This window comes from Neolamprologus multifasciatus, chromosome 19, assembly GCF_963576455.1.
Source record: "Neolamprologus multifasciatus chromosome 19, fNeoMul1.2, whole genome shotgun sequence".
In the NCBI taxonomy this organism is placed as follows: Eukaryota; Metazoa; Chordata; class Actinopteri; order Cichliformes; family Cichlidae; genus Neolamprologus; species Neolamprologus multifasciatus.
The window spans coordinates 26,057,679-26,076,611 of NC_140457.1; the positions used below are offsets into that span (position 1 = coordinate 26,057,679).

At 39.8% G+C, this 18,933-nt stretch overlaps 1 protein-coding gene across 4 annotated transcripts in view; it reads left to right on the forward strand.

Moving 5' to 3' along the window:
• The window catches only part of npas3 (neuronal PAS domain protein 3), a 404,340-nt gene that overhangs the window by 314,727 nt on the left and 70,680 nt on the right, over positions 1-18,933 (forward strand). For all 4 annotated transcript variants that reach the window (XM_085143173.1, XM_085143174.1, XM_085143175.1 and 1 more), the window contains one exon: positions 13,666-13,846. In XM_085143173.1, coding sequence (XP_084999299.1) covers positions 13,666-13,846 — 181 coding nt within the window. The remainder of the gene's footprint in view (positions 1-13,665; positions 13,847-18,933) is intronic.

An 18,933-nucleotide genomic window follows, 5' to 3' on the forward strand; every position in this document is an offset into this window, starting at 1 on the left:
AATGAAGATGAGTGTCTTCATTTGTAAATGTTTTCTCTAATATGCCGAGGCCTCCTTTTAATGTTTTTTAATATGCTCCAACGGCCAATATATATACGGTCTATATTGTACAAGGGTAAACTACTAACCCTAACACAACTGTGTCCTCTTTAACTTTCTTTCCCATTTCTTTTTTTAATAAATATGATGAAATATTGTCCTGACTTGATCATTGTCGGGAATGCTTTTTTTCTGTGACTCGATGCCCTCTAGTGGTGACCAGTAACAACTGTAACAATGATGCATGTGCAGCCTACAAAATCTTATATATATATGTGTGTGTGTGTGTGTGTGTGTGTGTGCGTGTGTGCGTGTGTGTCCTCTGAGTCCCTGTGTCTGGCCCTGTCTGGCTGTAAATTTCCACTGAACCAATGCAATGACATGAAACCCAGAGTGATTTAATCTTGTGTGTGTGTGTGTGTGTGTGTGTTTAAAAAAAAATATCCCACCCTCTCTGCAGGCTGAAGTGTGTGATTTGGTCTTATTGTGTGTTTGAGTCTTAAGTCAGTGTGTCATCCCATGACTCTCTAAAGCACCCAGACTGCACCTCACCTACAGTCATCACTCCACAACCTGATTCCCGAGAGGGTGGGGTCAGTTAGAAAGAGTGAAAGAAGAGATAGATGATGAATATACCCCCCCCCACACACACACACACACACACACACTCCTGTGGTGTGCGTGTGCTATCAGTTTAACAAGTCAGCAAGTTGAGAAGCTTTAGTGATTTGGGACACAGAGGATGCTTGGTGAGTGTGTGTGTGTATTGATCTTGGTGAAGGATCTCTTATTTTCAGTCCCTCTCAGGAGGGTAAGCCAACACACATGCCAGCATAGTCTCAAACACACACAGACAAATACTCCTCAGTGTCCAGCGATTTATCATAGATTTGAAAAGGGCTGTTTTTTCCTCAGACACACACATACAAGCACATGGACACAGAATAAAATGATGATCCCACTATGTTGATGTCAATAACAAAGATGGTGAAAGACAGAGAGAAGGTCAAGGCAAAAGTGTCGATGTGTGGTTTGGAGTTACATTCTAGTTACAATGATTCCAGCAGTGTGAGGATGATGTTTCCATGCTTGAACTTGGCAACGAGACCAACAGTAACAACCAGTTACACTTTAGAGTTTCCTGTTTTTATATTCTTCAAATTTATCTATGATAAATATATGTTTTCAGTGACTATTTTACACTAAACAGAAACTTAAATTAATGCTACATGATATGAACAGAACAACCATCTTTGCAAGATGAAACACTCATTTCTAACTTTTTTTCTTTTGAGGGGGAGAAAAGAAAATGAAGACATTAAAACATTTCATTCTTGCCCTGGTGGAAAAGTCTTCTTGCAATATTATTAATCCAAGAGAGGATTCCACATCATGTAGACCACCTCATATCCAACACTGAAACCCTTTTATTCATACAAGTGAAACATGAATAAATCTCACAATCTGGTGTTGGTAACACTGGTTAAACATACGCCTACTACTTACTACTGGTCTATCATACAAGCATTTTTTTCATTCAAATTTGAGGAAGACCAAAAAGAACTATCTACAACAAGAGAACAATATCCAGAAAACATAACAAAAGCTCCAGCAAAGACCTGACACTGGACCTGATACATCTACTGTTCACTGAAACGTCATCAGTAATGGTATCAACGGAAGCATGGCTGTTAAACCATTCCTAAAAAAGGGAAACGGGGAAAAGGTTGAGGTATGGCAAATTACAGAAGAACAAATTTGAAATTTTGGTTCAATCGATTGTCAATACAATCAACAAAAGGAAAGTCTAACTTGTAATTTAAACAAAATAATTTCATGTTCATGTGAACCTAATTAAATCATGTAGGATCTGCCAATGCTTGTTTGTCTCTGTGTGTGGTGAGCTGTCCAGGGTTTACCCTATCTTCTTTTTATGCCCCAGCCCCCTTCAACATGGATAGAGCATGGATAGTGATGAAGTTGTTGTCAATCCATTCACTTTTTATGTTAACCAGACTCTAGACATTGTTGAACATTATGTAATAGATGACAACATGTAGTATTTAATGACCAAGTAGTTATTCGGTAAAAGTTATTGAATAGTGTTGGAATGAAGTCACAAAATTGTGAAGGATTAAAATATTCCGAGAGCTCAACTTACTTCATCTAAACATGTTTCAATCGTGGTTTATTAACATAAAATGCGCAGGTTTATTGAATATGAATAAGTAATGTTGATTTAACTCAGTTGTTTAAGTTTCTGCCAAAGCAAAACAATTGTGTGCAACCAGTGTCCACTATTGAATTATGTAAATCCAACATGTTCTTTTTTTCAGTGTACGTAGGGAGTCAGGACAGAGCAACAGTGACAACAGTGAGTGTCTACATATGTAAAACATGGTGGAGGCACTGTCATGGTCTGGGCCTGCATTTTAGACAGTGATATTCAGGATGTGGTCAAAATTGATAGACACGTGGACACAAAAAAGTACCATCAGAGTTGAGCCGCTATGCAATACCACTTACATCAGATTAACAGCTTAATTTTTAGCATGACAGCAATTCCAACCATGCCACTGTTGCAAGAAAAGCATAGCTGGATAAAAAAACACACAGGGCACCTTTATCCTGACAAAGAAGCGAACATAAGGCAGTCGACATTCAAGGAAGAACTTTGGAACATCCTTTAAGAAGACAACTATCACTCAAGCTCACCTAAGAGAGTTCAGGCTGTGCCCGTGAAGAATAGGTAGCCCAAATTCAGATTTTCAGGTTCCTTAGAATTGTACAAAAGTTTTCTTTTTTGCCTTAAAATCCTGTATTCATTGTGTATTTGCACATTTAAATAAATGGTTGCACCAATATGCTGGTTTCCTAGAAAAATATATAAAGTCATCAAGGATGGCTCAAGACTTTTGCACACTACAGATAACAAAGTCCATGACGGGAAAACATAGTGGTAATTATCTATTAATTCTTTTTCTATTATTTCATTCAAGCCTAGCGCAAGTTCAAACAGCTTCAAATCAGCTTGCCGATCAACATCAAATGTTAGCTCAGTATCTGCATGCTGCGCTGCAGTCCACTTTTACCCCAACTCTGGTTTTTCGTGCCATTTCTGACTTTGTCAGTTGGCATATTTGTTGCCAACAATGACTGCTATTGCCTGCTGAGGGCTCTTGCCGCTGTTCTGCTTTCTTCCAGCTCTGTCTATGAAAAGTCAGGGAAGTCCAAGAACAGAGCAAACCATCAAATATAATTTACTGCACACAGAAATCAAATTGGATGTGAATGTGGTGGTTCTGACTGAAATACTTATGTTTAGTATAGATCATGGGTTGGTTTAAAATAGACCCTTTCCAATTGTAACCTTGTGTTCGCAAGCCTATCTGGAAGCAAGCCTTTAATGCAGACTTCTCCCCAGTGATAAAGGATAAAAATCACAATAACATGATTGGTTAGTTGCAATAATGTGTCTGGAGCCGCATTAATATGATGTTGGAGGAACAACTGCAACACACCAATATCAGATCAACCCTTATCTATCAGTCACAGACTCGCACTCGTGCCTATCATTCTCAGGTTCAGAATTAGTTTCTTTTTGCTTTTTAAGGTCGCAATCTATTTCAGTTTGAACTGTTTGCCTTTTTTTTCTTTTTTAATATTTTTTAAACTTAATTTGAAGTAAAATTTCTGAAAATCAAACAGACGCACTAATCTAGCAACATTGAGGTTATAAACAACACATTAAACATATTGGAGGTCTCCGTGGAGCGCCATGTTACACTGCTACTCATTCACTTCAAACTTAACTTTCAGAGAGAATAGCTGATGTGCCATAATTCATTTAGACCTGGTAAAGTACGACACCTCTTACTTCCTCCTGTGTGACACCTCTTACTGTTCACTATGTGCTATATAGCCACCTCTGTCTCTCTCTCCCTCTTTCTCACTCCCCCAATGAAGTGATTGCTTTCAGTGTTCGGTGTTTTGTTTTGCCTAATAAATCACCGTCTATCAGAGGCTGACTGACACACACACACACACACACGCACACATACACGTACACACAAACAGAGCGTGGCAAACAGTTCATAATGGACCATTCATTTGTCATCCTCTGAGGTGTTGACAAGGAAAGCGTCTTGATATCAGCTGTGTGTGTGCATGTGTGTGTATGTATACGTGCATGCATGTGCTTGCTATATAGATTCATCCCCATTCATCTGACTGATAATACACCAAGTCTTCCACCTTGATTCTAGCTTCATTCTCAAACACACACACACATGAGAACGCAGTGTGGTCACAGACACTATATCTCCATACTATATAAACATTATGCACTAATACACATATGCACTTATGAATATTAAGCGCTCAGGAACACATATATATATGTACATATATATATATATATATATATATATATATATACATATATATATATATATGTACATATATATATATATGTACATATATATATATATATGTATATATATATATATATATATATATATATATATATATATATATATATATATATATATATATATGAGAGAGAGAGAACAAAAAACTGGTTCCATATGGTGCAAACTATGTGATTTTGTTTGTGTTCCTGAGCGCTTAATATTCATAAGTGCATATGTGTATTAGTGCATAATGTTTATATAGTATGGAGATTAATGTGTCTGTGACCACACTGCGTTCTCATGTGTGTGTGTGTGTGTGTGTGTGTGTATATATATATATAATTTTACATGATTACAGTCAGGCAAATGCTTTATTCAGAACAACATTTTGATGCTTTAAAGCAAATTCTGGGAAGTTAAAAGAAGCAAGTGTGCAAAAAGAATAAAACAAAGAACTAGAATTATTATCAAGAGTAGATTTTCACCTGGAATCACCCTGGAATTCAAGTGCCTGATGATGCCACAGCTCCTGCAGGGACCACAGGCTAACAGAATAAAATAAGTATGGTAAGCTTAACAGCAGGATGTTTCTTAGCTTTTTGTAGTAGACAAATCATAATAGGATAAATTAGATAAATATGTAGTGCCATGTTCAGTATTCATGACCTTCTTTTGTTATTTTACAGGCTTTGTTTTCTGTCTTTTTCCCCCACAGTGTGCACATTATTGAGTTGCTTGGTTACTCAAGTGTTACATTTGATGGCTTAGCTTTATCTCTTTCGCTGCTGACACTTAAGTTTCTATGTTTAAGTGTAAATTATTCAGCTTAATTAAGATTTTCAAAAGCTCCAAGTGAAAACCGCAAGATTTCAGAAAACATGTAAAATATTTCTATCCTTTAAGGAGGAAATGAAGTTGGTCTGCAGTTTTTTGACACATGAGCTGATGTCCATCATTTCTACTCGCTCCTCGCCTCTAACGGAGGCCGACGCCCCATGAATCATTAACAGCAGAGTAATTATGCACTATCAAACTTGGAATATTACCCCACTTAGCTAATGTTTAATGCTGTAATTAATTCTGAACCCTGCGAGCCAACATCAATTTATTTGATTAGTACTTTACAAAGTCACACAGAGGTTTTTTACTGTTTTGAGGTACGTGTGCTTCTGTGTGTGTGGTTTTAAAATGTTGCCATATTAATTAAAGTGTGATACAGAGAGTGAGAATGTGATTAATGGGAATTCAACGCTTCGGATTTCATGTCTTTTATTTGTTATTTAGGTTGCCAGGGCTGCGCCTTTCACAATGAAAATGAAGAAATTTGTGTTTTTCTTTCTCATACTCTGGAGCTGGAGGTGTAATTAATGGTGGTGAAAAGTTACGAGGGCTAGACCGGCTTTGTAATTCATTCTTAATGGCTCATGGTTTTTGTCACACAGGCCGAGGTGTACGCTGTTGGGTCGACAGTTTAGCATTGTTTAAAGAGACAGAGGAAGCAAAACGGAAAATAATTTGTATTACTGAGAATTGTTCCAGATATAGAACTTTAGGTTATGGTCAAACACAGCAAAAGAGCATGACCCCTCACTCTTTGTTGTCCCTAGGCTACATTTTACCGTCAAATAATGCTGTTTGAACATGGCACTTCCAAAATAACACATGACCTAATGTTACACTGCAATAGGCCTAGGCTGCTGGGGGCTTTCCGTGATGTCCTGAACATTTCACTCACCTCTTTACACTCTCTGTGTGTTTATACACTATTCTGCATTGAATCATTAGTTATTATTCATCGCTGGCTCTCGTCCACAGCGTATCTTTTGTCTTCACTCCCAACGGGTTCTCCACAGATGGCTGCCCTTCCCTGACAGAGGTTTCTTCCTGTTAAAAGGGAGTTTTTCCTTCCCACTATCACCAAGGTGCTTGTTCACAAGGGGGTCCTCTGATTGTTAATGTTTGTATTACTTTAGGGTCTTTCCCTTACAGTGTGAATTGTTTTGAGGGAACTGTTGAGATTTGGCACTCTATAAATAAAACTGATTTGAACTGAGCCAAAGGACATCGGATCCCATTGGGAGAATGGACTGCACAGAAACAATGGACATGTTCTCCAGGTCTGTCTGGAAATACATTAAACTACACGCTTTGCAGTGACTAGGAGGGGGCAAAAAGAAGTCTGCTTTAGAGCAGGGCGATATGACCAAAAATATTTATCACGATATACATTTGAAAATTTGCGATAACGATATAACTGACGATATAATTGACACCAGACGAAATACTTTACAACTCCACAACTTTATTAGTGCAAAAAAACATAAATGTATTTTCACTTAAACAAGCAGCTGTTTTTTATGTGCATTAGGTTATATAAAAATTTAACAGTGCAAATGCAAATTCCTTGCTGAAAGTTTAACCAAAAGGCATTTCCAGTAGAAATTGGCCGACATATCCTCAGCATAGCCATGTATAATATCCACAAAACTTAAAAAGAGGTTAAACACACACAATACGGTAATATTATGTTGAAGCACAGTACGTATCACTCCGCGAGGCTCCTGCCTACGATAGCCGTAATGCTCCGACAATCCATCAAGCGGTGCGGCTTCGTAGCTTAGCAAAGTCGTACTAAAACATTTGACAGATTTTCGAGGGCCATGTACATAAAATCGTTTCGAGGTCAGTAAACACAACCAGAATTCATACATAAGGCACACGGGATTATAAGGGGCACTATCGATTTTCAGAAAATCAAAGGATTGATTTTAAGTGACGGCCCGCTAGCATGCTCTACCAAAAATAGTGCTTTGTTGTGTATCTGACGGACGAAAGCTAAACCAGTTCCACACCACTGAAGTTGCAGCATTTTTAAAAACCAATTCTGGTTCATCCGTTTCATTCAATGATCCGCTTTCGCCCTTCTCATTCTCCACCATGCTTTTTCCGCCATGTGCGTACAAAAACAAAGGCATGCACGTTTTACCTATATTCTATCGCAATATTTCGTTTTCTTATCGTTGCCCAACATTATACCGGTATCACCGTGAACAGTATGATATGGCCCAGCCCTAGTCTGCTTGTATCGAAGTCTCTGTAAAAACAGCTCTCAGCTCATTTGCTTTATGACCTCCATGAAAGACATATTGTTATGAATCACTTATATTTTTTCCTATTTCTCTCCTCTTTTTCTTTTATTCTTCCTTTTCTTCCACCTGTCAGCTCCAGCATTGTTACACTATACATATATAAAAAATAAAAATAATAAAATAAAATGAAAAGACACTGGCTAACAAGAGGAGTCTATAACAGACTTTATAGAGCTCCTATTTTGGCACAAGAGTTCATTCAGACCATGATTTTGCTTCTTAAAAAAAAAGAAAAAAGGAATCTCTTACATTACCCTGACTTTAACCCTAACCCACCAGCTAATAGTTGAGGAAAGCCCAGTTTGATTTAGAAACTAGTGTTCGGCAGAAACCTCAACCTAGACTTTTTGGTTTCCTGCTCTAAATGCAAGGTTCACATAGCTGAGCAGTGTGCCGCGAATACTAGTATGTCTGCAGTAATTACAGCTGACAGCACCCTCTTCCATCACACATGTGCACGTCCTAAAATATGGAGAAGGCACTGATAAGGATGCAGAAGGGCGAACATAAACACACACGTTCTTTGATTCGCACGAACACACTCGCTTAACATTTGGATTCATTCGCAAAACACTTTCTCACTCACTCTGTGCTCGTTTGACACGGTTATCGCCGTCATTCTTATTGTCTTTTGTCACTTGATGTCCTTGTCTGGGAGGGTGAGTGAAGCGATAAAGCCTGCGTGTCTGTTGTGCTTTAATAAGTTTTATCTAAAGACTCTAAGCAGACAAACAATGTCAAAATGCATACTGAGCCTGATGGGAGTGATGAGAGGCATTTTTTATGCTGCGGTCACCACTCAGCCAGCACATCCCTTAATTTGTTAAACCCCTGATAGCAATATGTATGTATTTCTTTATCTGTTGTTTGAATCATTCCTTTGTTTTTTGGTAAAGGAGAGGTTAAACATACCCTGAACAGAACATGGAAGATTGTTTCAGCGGAATCACATAAGTTGGATTTGTTCCGTCGTCATTTCCAGTCCATTTCAAGTCCTGCCTTTCCTGTGTCTGAGTGATATGCTGGAGTGGCCCGAACCAGCTTTGATGCAGGGGAATTGCAATATGCTAGTGTATCTGTTGTCCATCCTTTTCAAATAATACATAATGAGAAGATTGAAAAGACGAAGCCTGTTTTGATAAAGGTCTCCAGCCGAAATCTGACTACCCCATACCTATTCTTCCATCTTTATAGAGCAGGGCTGACTGAATGGATGCATTACTGGATATTTTAACAAATGTGAATGCCCAGTTTTGTGTCATAGTTTAGCCACCTCGAGTCCTAGACAACTTTAATGTCCCACATTTCCCTTCTCTTTGTTTATGTTTTTGTAGGTAAATCATGATGGAAGTCTATGGTCCAGGTCCCCACAAAGTTGGAAACCTATTCCAACATCTTCATGTCCCTGAAACATTGTCTACTGTGTAGGCTGAATTTAGTCGCACTTCGCTACCCCGTATACACGAGATATTAGGAGAAAGAGAAAAAAGAAATGGTATTAAATCTCTTGGCCAACCTCTGTATGGAAAGCTGGAAGGATAACTTGATATATAGATGTTGCTGTTGCCAAGGTTCCTGCCTGATTAAAAAACGTAGGCTGCCATACATCTTCAGCGCTGTGTTTTGGTGAAAAACAGAAACTGGCACAAACTGTGTGTGTTAAATCAGGAGTCACTTTATCCGCCAAGTAAACATATTGCACTTTGGCATGGTGGCGCTAAGGCAGGAACATACAGACACACGTTCGTTTCCTTTCCTAGCTTCTTCTGACATGAACGAAAAATTAATGTAGCGGTGTCTTCTCAACGGAGCAAGTTGAATTGTAATGGCATTGTAGAAATTTTGCATTTTAAATGTACAATGTTAAATAATTTTAGTTTCAAGTGAAAACTTGAAACTTTCGGCTTCTGCTTTGGCCTAGATTCTTTCATTGTGTGTTAAGGTGATCTTTGGAACAGAGTCTTGATTTACTCTTCATGTATAAAGTGTTGCGAACATGCACAACATGACATTAAAGATATTAGCATCCACTATCTAATAATACATATAGCTCAGGGCAACTTTTAACTTCTCTACTGTCCCAGACAGATTCCTATTCTGCTCATTTGTGGCTCCATGTTTTTATTTTGGGTTCCTTAATATTATTTTTTACAGTTTAAAGTAAACCTTATTCATGCTACATGGACTTTTTAAACACCTAATTTTCCTGTTAATTGCAGCGTAGTCGTGTCCGTTGTTTTATAAGTGGTTAAGTGGTGACATCCAATAGACTCAAATCAATCAATCAATCAATCAATCAAAGCTTTATTCACCACATGCAGGTTGCCCTGCAGTGAAATGGGACCCCCCCGACCTTACACACACAACACAGACATTACATGGGGATACAAGTCGGAGATCGGTAGCGTTACAGAAAAACACTGAAATGTACACAACAATGGGAAAGTACAAGAGGAAAAAAAGAGACCTCTACTCATGCTGTGCTTCCATGGTAGGACAGCATGAGAACAGGAAACAAAAAAACTCCTCTGCACAAAAAGCACATAAATGTCCACAGCACAACAGTGTGAAAGACATGACAAGCCACAGGATTGGGTGGGGGGTGAGGAGTAATACGAAGCGAACACAGCAGCCGCCCTGCACAGTGCTACCATTCCAGCGCGGCACACAGGAAAGCCCCCGCAGGAAACAAGCATCGAAGGCGTTTGGAAAGGGAGGGGGATGAGTGTGTGCTTATCAGTGTAAGTGTATGTGTGTGACATAAATTTGTCTCTCCTGGGTTTTGTGTCTTTGATGTGGTCCAGGTGTATTCATCCCTTAATTTTTTCCACTTTGTACATTTCCTAACATCCATTCCAACAGTTTCAGAAACCTTCCCCCTGTAATTTCCTGATATTTGTGAGTACTTATATTGATGCTGGGATAATTATTCATCATACTTAGGCAATGTTTGTTATTCTCTCACTAATAAATTCAAAAACTACATAAAAATTGTTGGAAAATGCACAGGAGGCAGGCTGAGCAGGCCAATCATGAAGTTGAATTTCTTGTGGCACAGCAGTTTTTGCTGTTGGTTCCAGAGTACGATTTCAGGGGAGTTTACGGCTATGGTGTACATTTACTGTTGAAGCATAAATGCCCACTATGTCTGTGCAATGTAAGACTGCACCAGTGTTTGAGTACTGCAGCTAATGGTAGCATTTACCAAAGGAAAAGATAACTGTGGAAAATATTTTACCTGACCTTTAGTGTTTTTAGCACAAATTTCAACTCATTTTAATTTTGAATTCTGTAAGAACACTTATTTTGAAATTTCATTACATTTACTTTATCTGCCAGTTCTGTTTGTTGTAACTTTTGCTGGCTTTTCACCGGGAGAAATAAAGGATAATAATAAAAATATTTCAACATCTTCCTCCCTTCCATCTGTTTCTTTAACGGATGTGCCGATCTGAATGAAACTTTGGATGAACACTGTCAAACGTATAGCAATTATTAACTGCCATATGTTTTTTAAAAATAATTTATTATGAATCCATTGTGATGTTTATACTGATCATCACCCCGCGAGTACAGAAGGGGATTAGGACCACTGGAAATAAAAGTGGGGGATAAAAAAAAAAAATCCAGTTCTGTTAGTATTAGAGCAAAGCTCTACTTTTATTTACTTTCAATGTTAGAATACATGTAAACTGTTTCTAGGGTTATAAAATTTTTTAAATGCCATTACCCTTTACATACTTCTAGCTGACACATACTTGTCTACAGTAATGTGTTATTTTTCGGTCTGCTGCATGATAATTATTTTAAAGTGTTGTTGCAGCAAGTGTCAGAATGTCTAATTTCTTTTCTACATTGTTTCCTCTGTGTAATTAGCTCCACCAGTGACTTTATGTAAAATAGTTATGCCAAGTTTTAATTGATTAAAAGTCAGCGTGTTATTGCAAGGAAGAACAATGTAGATCCAATTAGCACTGTAATGTGTAAACATGAACACTAACTCCCATGGTGCACCAGGGTCTGAATGTGTGTGTGTATGTTATTCAGTGATCAGCCTCATTTCTTAATCATCACTTTCTGCTCCAGATGAGACTTTATGAGGGGACTAAATTGCCTTAAAGGGATTTCTTATTAAAGGGATTACACCCATGTAATCCCCTTTGTCCCAGCGGACCCCCAAAAAACCTGAACACACACACAAACATACATAACCAGATTAGCATGTGGAAATAAATGTGCACAATCTTTTTTGATATGCTACAAATGAAAACACACATGTTAAATAGCAGAGCACAACCATCACACCTTTGAAACTTGTGTACCTAATTATGTGTGTGTGTAAATGTGCGTCACACAAGCTGTGTTTGTGCATTTCTAACCTTGACAGGAATTTGTTTGTGCAAGCTGCGTGTTTTGCTTTTGCAAGCACCAGTGTGTGTTCATGTGTGTTTGCGTGTAAGCGTAACGCTGTGGTTTAGATGGCGCTTGCTCGTCTCATCCCCAATTAACGAAGACAAATCCGCTTCCATTGCCACTAATGAGAGTCTTTAAGGTGAAGGGACTCTGTATTTATTTAATAAGAGGGAGCTTATTTATTCCATTTCCATAAGAAAGACAAAATGCTGCTGATTCTCCACGGCTGACAAGGGACGGATTAGAGGAGCGGGATGAGAGGAGAAGAAAGAGCAGGAGAGAAGGGATGAAAGAGAGAGGGGTGGAGGTGTTAGTTGGCCTGTTAAAAATATAATACTAGTGTAGCATTCCTAGAGCGATTACATTGATTTGAATTGCGAGGTAGAGGGGCTGCAGTGTTAAACAGATGACCCAATCAAAAACAGTGGTCAAAATCATAGCCCATTCTACCAAATGGTAGGGCTTCTATCCTACTCTTTAAGGTTATTACTGTTTTTTCTGTCCAGACCATAACACTCACAAGAGGATTCCTCCGATTGTAGTAATGCTTAGCATCGTGGCTTTGTTGTGCAACTTCCCCGTCCTAAGTTTAAGATGGGGAGGGTAGCAATAAGACCCCAGCCCAGAGCAAAGCAGGTGTCAATGATAACAGATATGACACTGATAGCTCAGGTGGAGGTGGGTTGCAGAGCACCTTGCAGGTGTGCAGCAACTTTGAGCAGGCTAAACTAGATTTTCCAAGTGGATGCATAGAAGAACATTACAACAGTAAGATTATCTAAACTGCTTGGCTTGTGGCAGAGCTCGACTTTTTGACCTGCCTGAAAGTATAATATTTTACATATAGCCATTCTTTTACTACACAGATTGATTAGTAAATACTCAGATGGTACCATCTTTACTTAACAAGGTCACTTACCAATAAAATATAACATGTCAAAGAGAAAATTTAAAAAAAGAAAAGAAATACTCTTCATTAGACGTGAATATTTTGCAATAAACTGATGCATTTGCCTTTTCCAAGAGATTTTTCTGTTAAGTAAGAGTCTTAATTGCCTCTCTTTTCTGCTTGCTCAATAACTCCATCTACAGCAGACTTTTAATGCATGCTCAATGCATTTTGTCTTTTCTTCCTGAGGGAAAATCTTCAATCCTACCAGTTCTACAAAAGTGTGCATTGTGAGATGGATTGCCTTTATTGTATTGGTGGAAGTAGACGAGTGACATAGGGAAACAGGGTGAATTTAGGAATCAAAGGGATCATGGGATATAGAGATATGGAACTATGGATTGAAAAATAGCCGTGGAGTAAAGGGTGGAGGAAAAAGAAAGATGACAAGCTGCGGAGTAGGAGGACGAAGAATGAAAGGTCAGCAAAAAAAGATGAAAATGATACCCCAAAGAACAGAATTTCAGCAATTAACAATTTCCGAACTGTCCAAAAACCAACAGCCATTGCTTCTCCATATTTGAGATTTGAGTGTTTTTCAGCACACACAAATTCTTCACTGGTTTGTGGGACCAATTATTAAAATAAATGACAAATAATAAACAGTAAACTATGAGCCCAGAAATTAAAGATTGTGTAGAAACAAAAGAAAGTACGAAAAGGGCTTTACAGGATGATTTTTAACAACGCTTTATTTCTGCAGGTGGAGCTCACTGGTAGCAGTGTGTTTGACTACATCCACCCTGGCGATCATGTGGAGATGGCAGAGCAGCTTGGGATGAAACTTCCTCCAGGCCGAGGGATGTCTCTATCCCAGGGAGCAGTCAACGAAGACGGGGCTTCTTCGGCTTCTTCATCGTCACACTCTGAGACGCCCGAACCAGGTAGGTAAACATGGGAGAGTGGCTTCAAATTAGGAAACTTTATTTGTATTTTTACCACAGATCCTCAAGCTGAGAAAAGAAGTTACAAAGGTTCAAACAGGACAATACTTACGACTGCTGTGAAGTACTTCACCATCTGTCTGTGAAGGTTCTCAGTCATCCAGGTCATCGTAGTCAAAGGAGCTTGCAAAGAAAAGCGTCTGGACTTCTTTAAGTTACTTGAAGACGTTTCACCTCTCATCCGAGAAGCTTCTTCAGTTCTAAGGTCAAATGGTGGAGAGTCCCAGATATAAACCTAGTGGGAGTGTCCCCCCACAGAGGGACAAAAGGACCCCCTGATGATCCTCTAATCGCCTGAGCCAAGGTGTGGAACTGGGTGTGGGTCCCAATCAGCCAGAGTTTCGGGTGAGTTCATTGTGAAACCTGGCCCCACCTTATCATGCGAATTCCTGAGGTCAGATGGCCCAGGATGTGAGTGGGCGTTAAGGCGTCTGGGGAGGGATCTCAAAACTGGATTATAGATGGCAGAGAGTTGGTGTCGTAAACCACCGCCTCTGTTCAAAGATGGTCGCTCACAGTGGACATAGATGCTTCTTTCACTCCTCTTTCAAACCATCTGTCCTCTCTGTCCAAAATGTGAACATTGGCATCCTCGAAAGAGTGACCTTTATCCTTAAGATGCAGATGGACTGCTGAATCTTGTCCTGTGGAGGTGGCTCTTCTGTGTTGTGCCATGCGCTTGTGAAGTGGCTGTTTGGTCTCTCCAATGTAGAGGTCTGGGCATTCCTCGCTGCACTGCACAGCATACACCACATTGTTAAGTCTGTGTTTTGCCGTTTTGTCTTTCGGGTGAACCAGTTTTTGTCTGAGTGTGTTGCTGGGTCTGAAGTACACCGGGATGTCATGCTTGGAGAAAACCCTCCTGAGTTTCTCTGATACACCGGCTACATAGGGGATGACAATGTTGTTGCGTCTGTCCTTCTTATCCTCCCTCGCTGGTGTCTGATCTTCTTTTCTGTGCCTCTTTGCTGACTTTAAGAACGCCCATTTAGGATAGCCGCACGTTTTGAGTGCTTCCTTTACATGTGTGTGTTCCTTCTTTTTCCCTTCAGGCTTAGAGGGAACATGTTCTGCCCGGTGGTGTAGGGTCCTAATTACTCCAAGTTTGTGTTCCAGAGGGTGATGGGAGTCAAACAGGAGGTACTGGTCCGTGTGTGTGGGCTTCCGGTAAACTTCGATGTTGAGGTTGCCATTCTCTTCAATGTGCACAGCGCAGTCCAGGAAAGGCAAACAGTCGTCCTTTGTGTCTTCCCTGTTTGTGCATTCTTAAAGTCAGCAAAGAGGCACAGAAAAGAAGATCAGACACCAGCGAGGGTGGATAAGAAGGACAGACGCAACAACATTGTCATCCCCTATGTAGCCGGTGTATCAGAGAAACTCAGGAGGGTTTTCTCCAAGCATGACATCCCGGTGTACTTCAGACCCAGCAACACACTCAGACAAAAACTGGTTCACCCGAAAGACAAAACGGCAAAACACAGACTTAACAATGTGGTGTATGCTGTACAGTGCAGCGAGGAATGCCCAGACCTCTACATTGGAGAGACCAAACAGCCACTTCACAAGCGCATGGCACAACATAGAAGAGCCACCTCCACAGGACAAGACTCAGCTGTCCATCTGCATCTTAAGGATAAAGGACACTCTTTCGAGGATGCCAATGTTCACATTTTGGACAGAGAGGACAGATGGTTTGAAAGAGGAGTAAAAGAAGCCATCTATGTCCACTGTGAGCGACCATCTTTGAACAGAGGCGGTGGTTTACGACACCAACTCTCTGCCATCTATAATCCAGTTTTGAGATCCCTTCCCAGACGCCTTAACGCCCACTCACACCCTGGGCCATCTGACCTCAGGAATTCGCATGATAAGGTGGGGCCAGGTTTCACAATGAACTCACCCGAAACTCTGGCTGATTGGGACCCACACCCAGTTCCACACCTTGGCTCAGGCGATTAGAGGATCATCAGGGGGTCCTTTTGTCCCTCTGTGGGGGGACACTCCCACTAGGTTTATATCTGGGACTCTCCACCATTTGACCTTAGAACTGAAGAAGCCTCTCGGATGAGAGGTGAAACGTCTTCAAGTAACTTAAAGAAGTCCAGACGCTTTTCTTTGCAAGCTCCTTTGACTACTTCACCATCAAAATTAAGCAATCCATTTGAGTTCTAGAGGCTTGAAAAATGAAATTGACAACAGGCTTTGCTTTTTAAGAGATTGATGACTGACCTTGATAAAACCAAAGGAGAATTGCAATGACTCTGACTAAACCAGACAACTCAAGACTTTTGACTCAAGCTTCTATATTCTCTTGAAAAGTATGCAGATAAACCTTTTTGGACTAGATTTTTCAGGAAGTTTCTCCTGAAGCTAGATGAAATCAAAGTTTGTAACGGACTGATTGAAAGACATTGAAATAGCATTAGGGAGCACTTTATATGGCAGTCAAATTGTAGGTGTTAGCCTTAGCAGAATATCTGAACGGTCTCGGGTCTAGCTGTTTGAGTCTGAATTATGTCGTCAAGGTGATGCATGCAGGAAAAAAATGACCAGTCAAAGGTGTAAACATATGTTTTTGATCCTGTTAAGTTGGCCATTTAAACATGGGAGTCAGTGATGCTTCTGTGTTGGCTCCATTTTTCAGTCTGCAGGGTTCTCCTTGGTCGCAACCCATTTCTCGCTAACATTCTCTAACCTTGATGCTTCTATCGTTTGCTGAATGTTTGAACAAATTGATTCAACACACTGTAGAGCCATCACTGCTATAAACTGGGAAAGGACACATTTCTCATTGGAATTCTTTGCCTTGTCTCCTCCATCCCTCCATCCATTTATCCCTCCATCCTCTCCTGCACCACATGTTCAAGACTTTTTACCTTACAAACGCTTTGGATTGTGCTCTCTCTCTCTTTCACTTTCTCCCTCTCTCATGCTGATGATAATTTAAGTATTAGGGGAAAATCCATTTATAAATTAAACAAAATGACTTGATATCCATCGAGTCCCTTAGTTCATCAGCCTGTTCAAACAAGGAGTTGAAGATTGGCTTCGCGGCAGCCGGGGTCTTCGGAGACGGCACCGTAATTAGATCTGCCGCGGATTTATTCTTGGCTGATTGGTGCAGCTGATGGATGGGTGGGGGCTTTAAATTAATTGAAGTTCCACATTTGAGGTTTTTGTTCCCCCAGTTTTTTTTCCTTTGACATTCTGCAAACCTCTAACCTGGTCTCCCCACCCTCCAAACTGGATATGTATAGGGAGATAGGATAAGAGCACATGTATGTGGTCATCAGCATCTTTTTGTCTGACGAGAAAGAAAAGCAGCAGAAGTTAAACATTTATAGGCAGAAAATAATACAAATGGGAGTTTACATGAATTTCTTTGTGATTCCTAAGTTAATTCAACCACACGATGAAAAAGAGCAAAAGAGAAAAGCAAGGAAACGAGGACAAAGGTGTTTGTTCTCCCATGTTAATTTGCCTAGAGAGATGGAAAGAAAGAGAGGCAGGGGATGTAGGGACATGTTTGAATGTGCATGAGTGCTTAGCAATGTTAATTTGTCCAGAGAAAGAGAGAGAAAAGGGAGGGAGAGGTTTCAGGCAGACATATATGGATGTGAAAGAGTGATCCCCAATGATAACTTGACCAGAAAGAGAGGAAGAGGGAAGATTAGGATTCATGTATGTGTTATTTAATGTTAATTTGCCTTTGGAAAAGGAAGGGGTGCAGCAGAGCTTGTATGAATTTGTATGAGTTTTTCTCAGGAGAAGAAGGGGCTTATTTCAGGTGTCCAGGGTAACAGTGCTGTTCATCTCAACCTCCAGTATTGTAAATTGGATGTTTTTTAGTTCTTTCACTGGTGCTTTTTTCTCTGAGTTGGATTGTTTCTGCAATGAGATTTTGGGGCATCGGTCTGTCCTGTATCCTTTTCCTTGACTCTACAGCCACACTAAGGGTGGGTGATATCCTTCTGCTGTGGTTAGGACTGTAGCCTCAAACCTGGTCTACATCACTTTTGAATCTCCTGGTTGGCTGGATACTTTCTGTGTGGACTTTAGATGTTCTTTGTGCACCTCCATGGTTTTTTTGTCATTAGGGGTTGAGGAAGGATCTAAAAGCCGGAGCAAACTAAAACTGAATTCAATTTTATTTACATAGCCCCAAGTTACAATAACAGCTGCCTCAAGGCACATTATATTGTAAGGCAAAGACCCTACAGTGATTTAGAGAAGACCGAAAAAAACCCAACACTCAGATGACCTCCTATGAGCGATCTCTTTGGCGACAGTGGGAAGGAAAAACTCCCTTTTAATATTTGCTAAAACTGATTGGGGTGGAAGTTCAACAAAATACAACAAAGACCAAAACATACAGCAAAGAAACCAAAGATTTAAAATTCTTCAACAATGACAAACATGAAATAAATCCACAGGCTGACAAAGAACTTTTTATTCTTCTTCAGCGATTGACACCATCAATCAAGTGTATTACACTCATCTTGTAAAAGAATCCATGCGCCAATGTTCTTACCCCTGTAAATCTATATGTAGTATAATCATGGATATCCACTTTGAATCATATAATCTTTGATCAGAGCAGTTGTGAGAAAATATGTTAATACTGGTCAGTTCTCTATGAAAACTCGCCTGAGAAACAGCAGCTTTATTCTGAAAAAAGCCTTACCCTTATCCTCAATCCTAAGGTTTTAAATCTCTGGAAGGTTGGTGGTTCAGTTCCTGGCTGTTACAGTCTGTATGCCAAATATCCTTGGGCAAGATACTAACCCCAAGTTGCTCTCTGATGCGTCTGTCAGAGAATGAATGCATGTCATTCTTAGATAGAAAGCTTTTAAATATAGAAAGAATGAGTGAATTGGGCATCTTTGATTTGATTCTACAGCAGTGAAACAATACTAAAGGGAAACATTTTATTTTATTCAGTGAGTTACAGAATTTGATTGTGAATCTCAGATCATCTCATTTCAAAGCCAAGTCAAAACAGCCCTTTTGTTTCAAAGGAACTTACT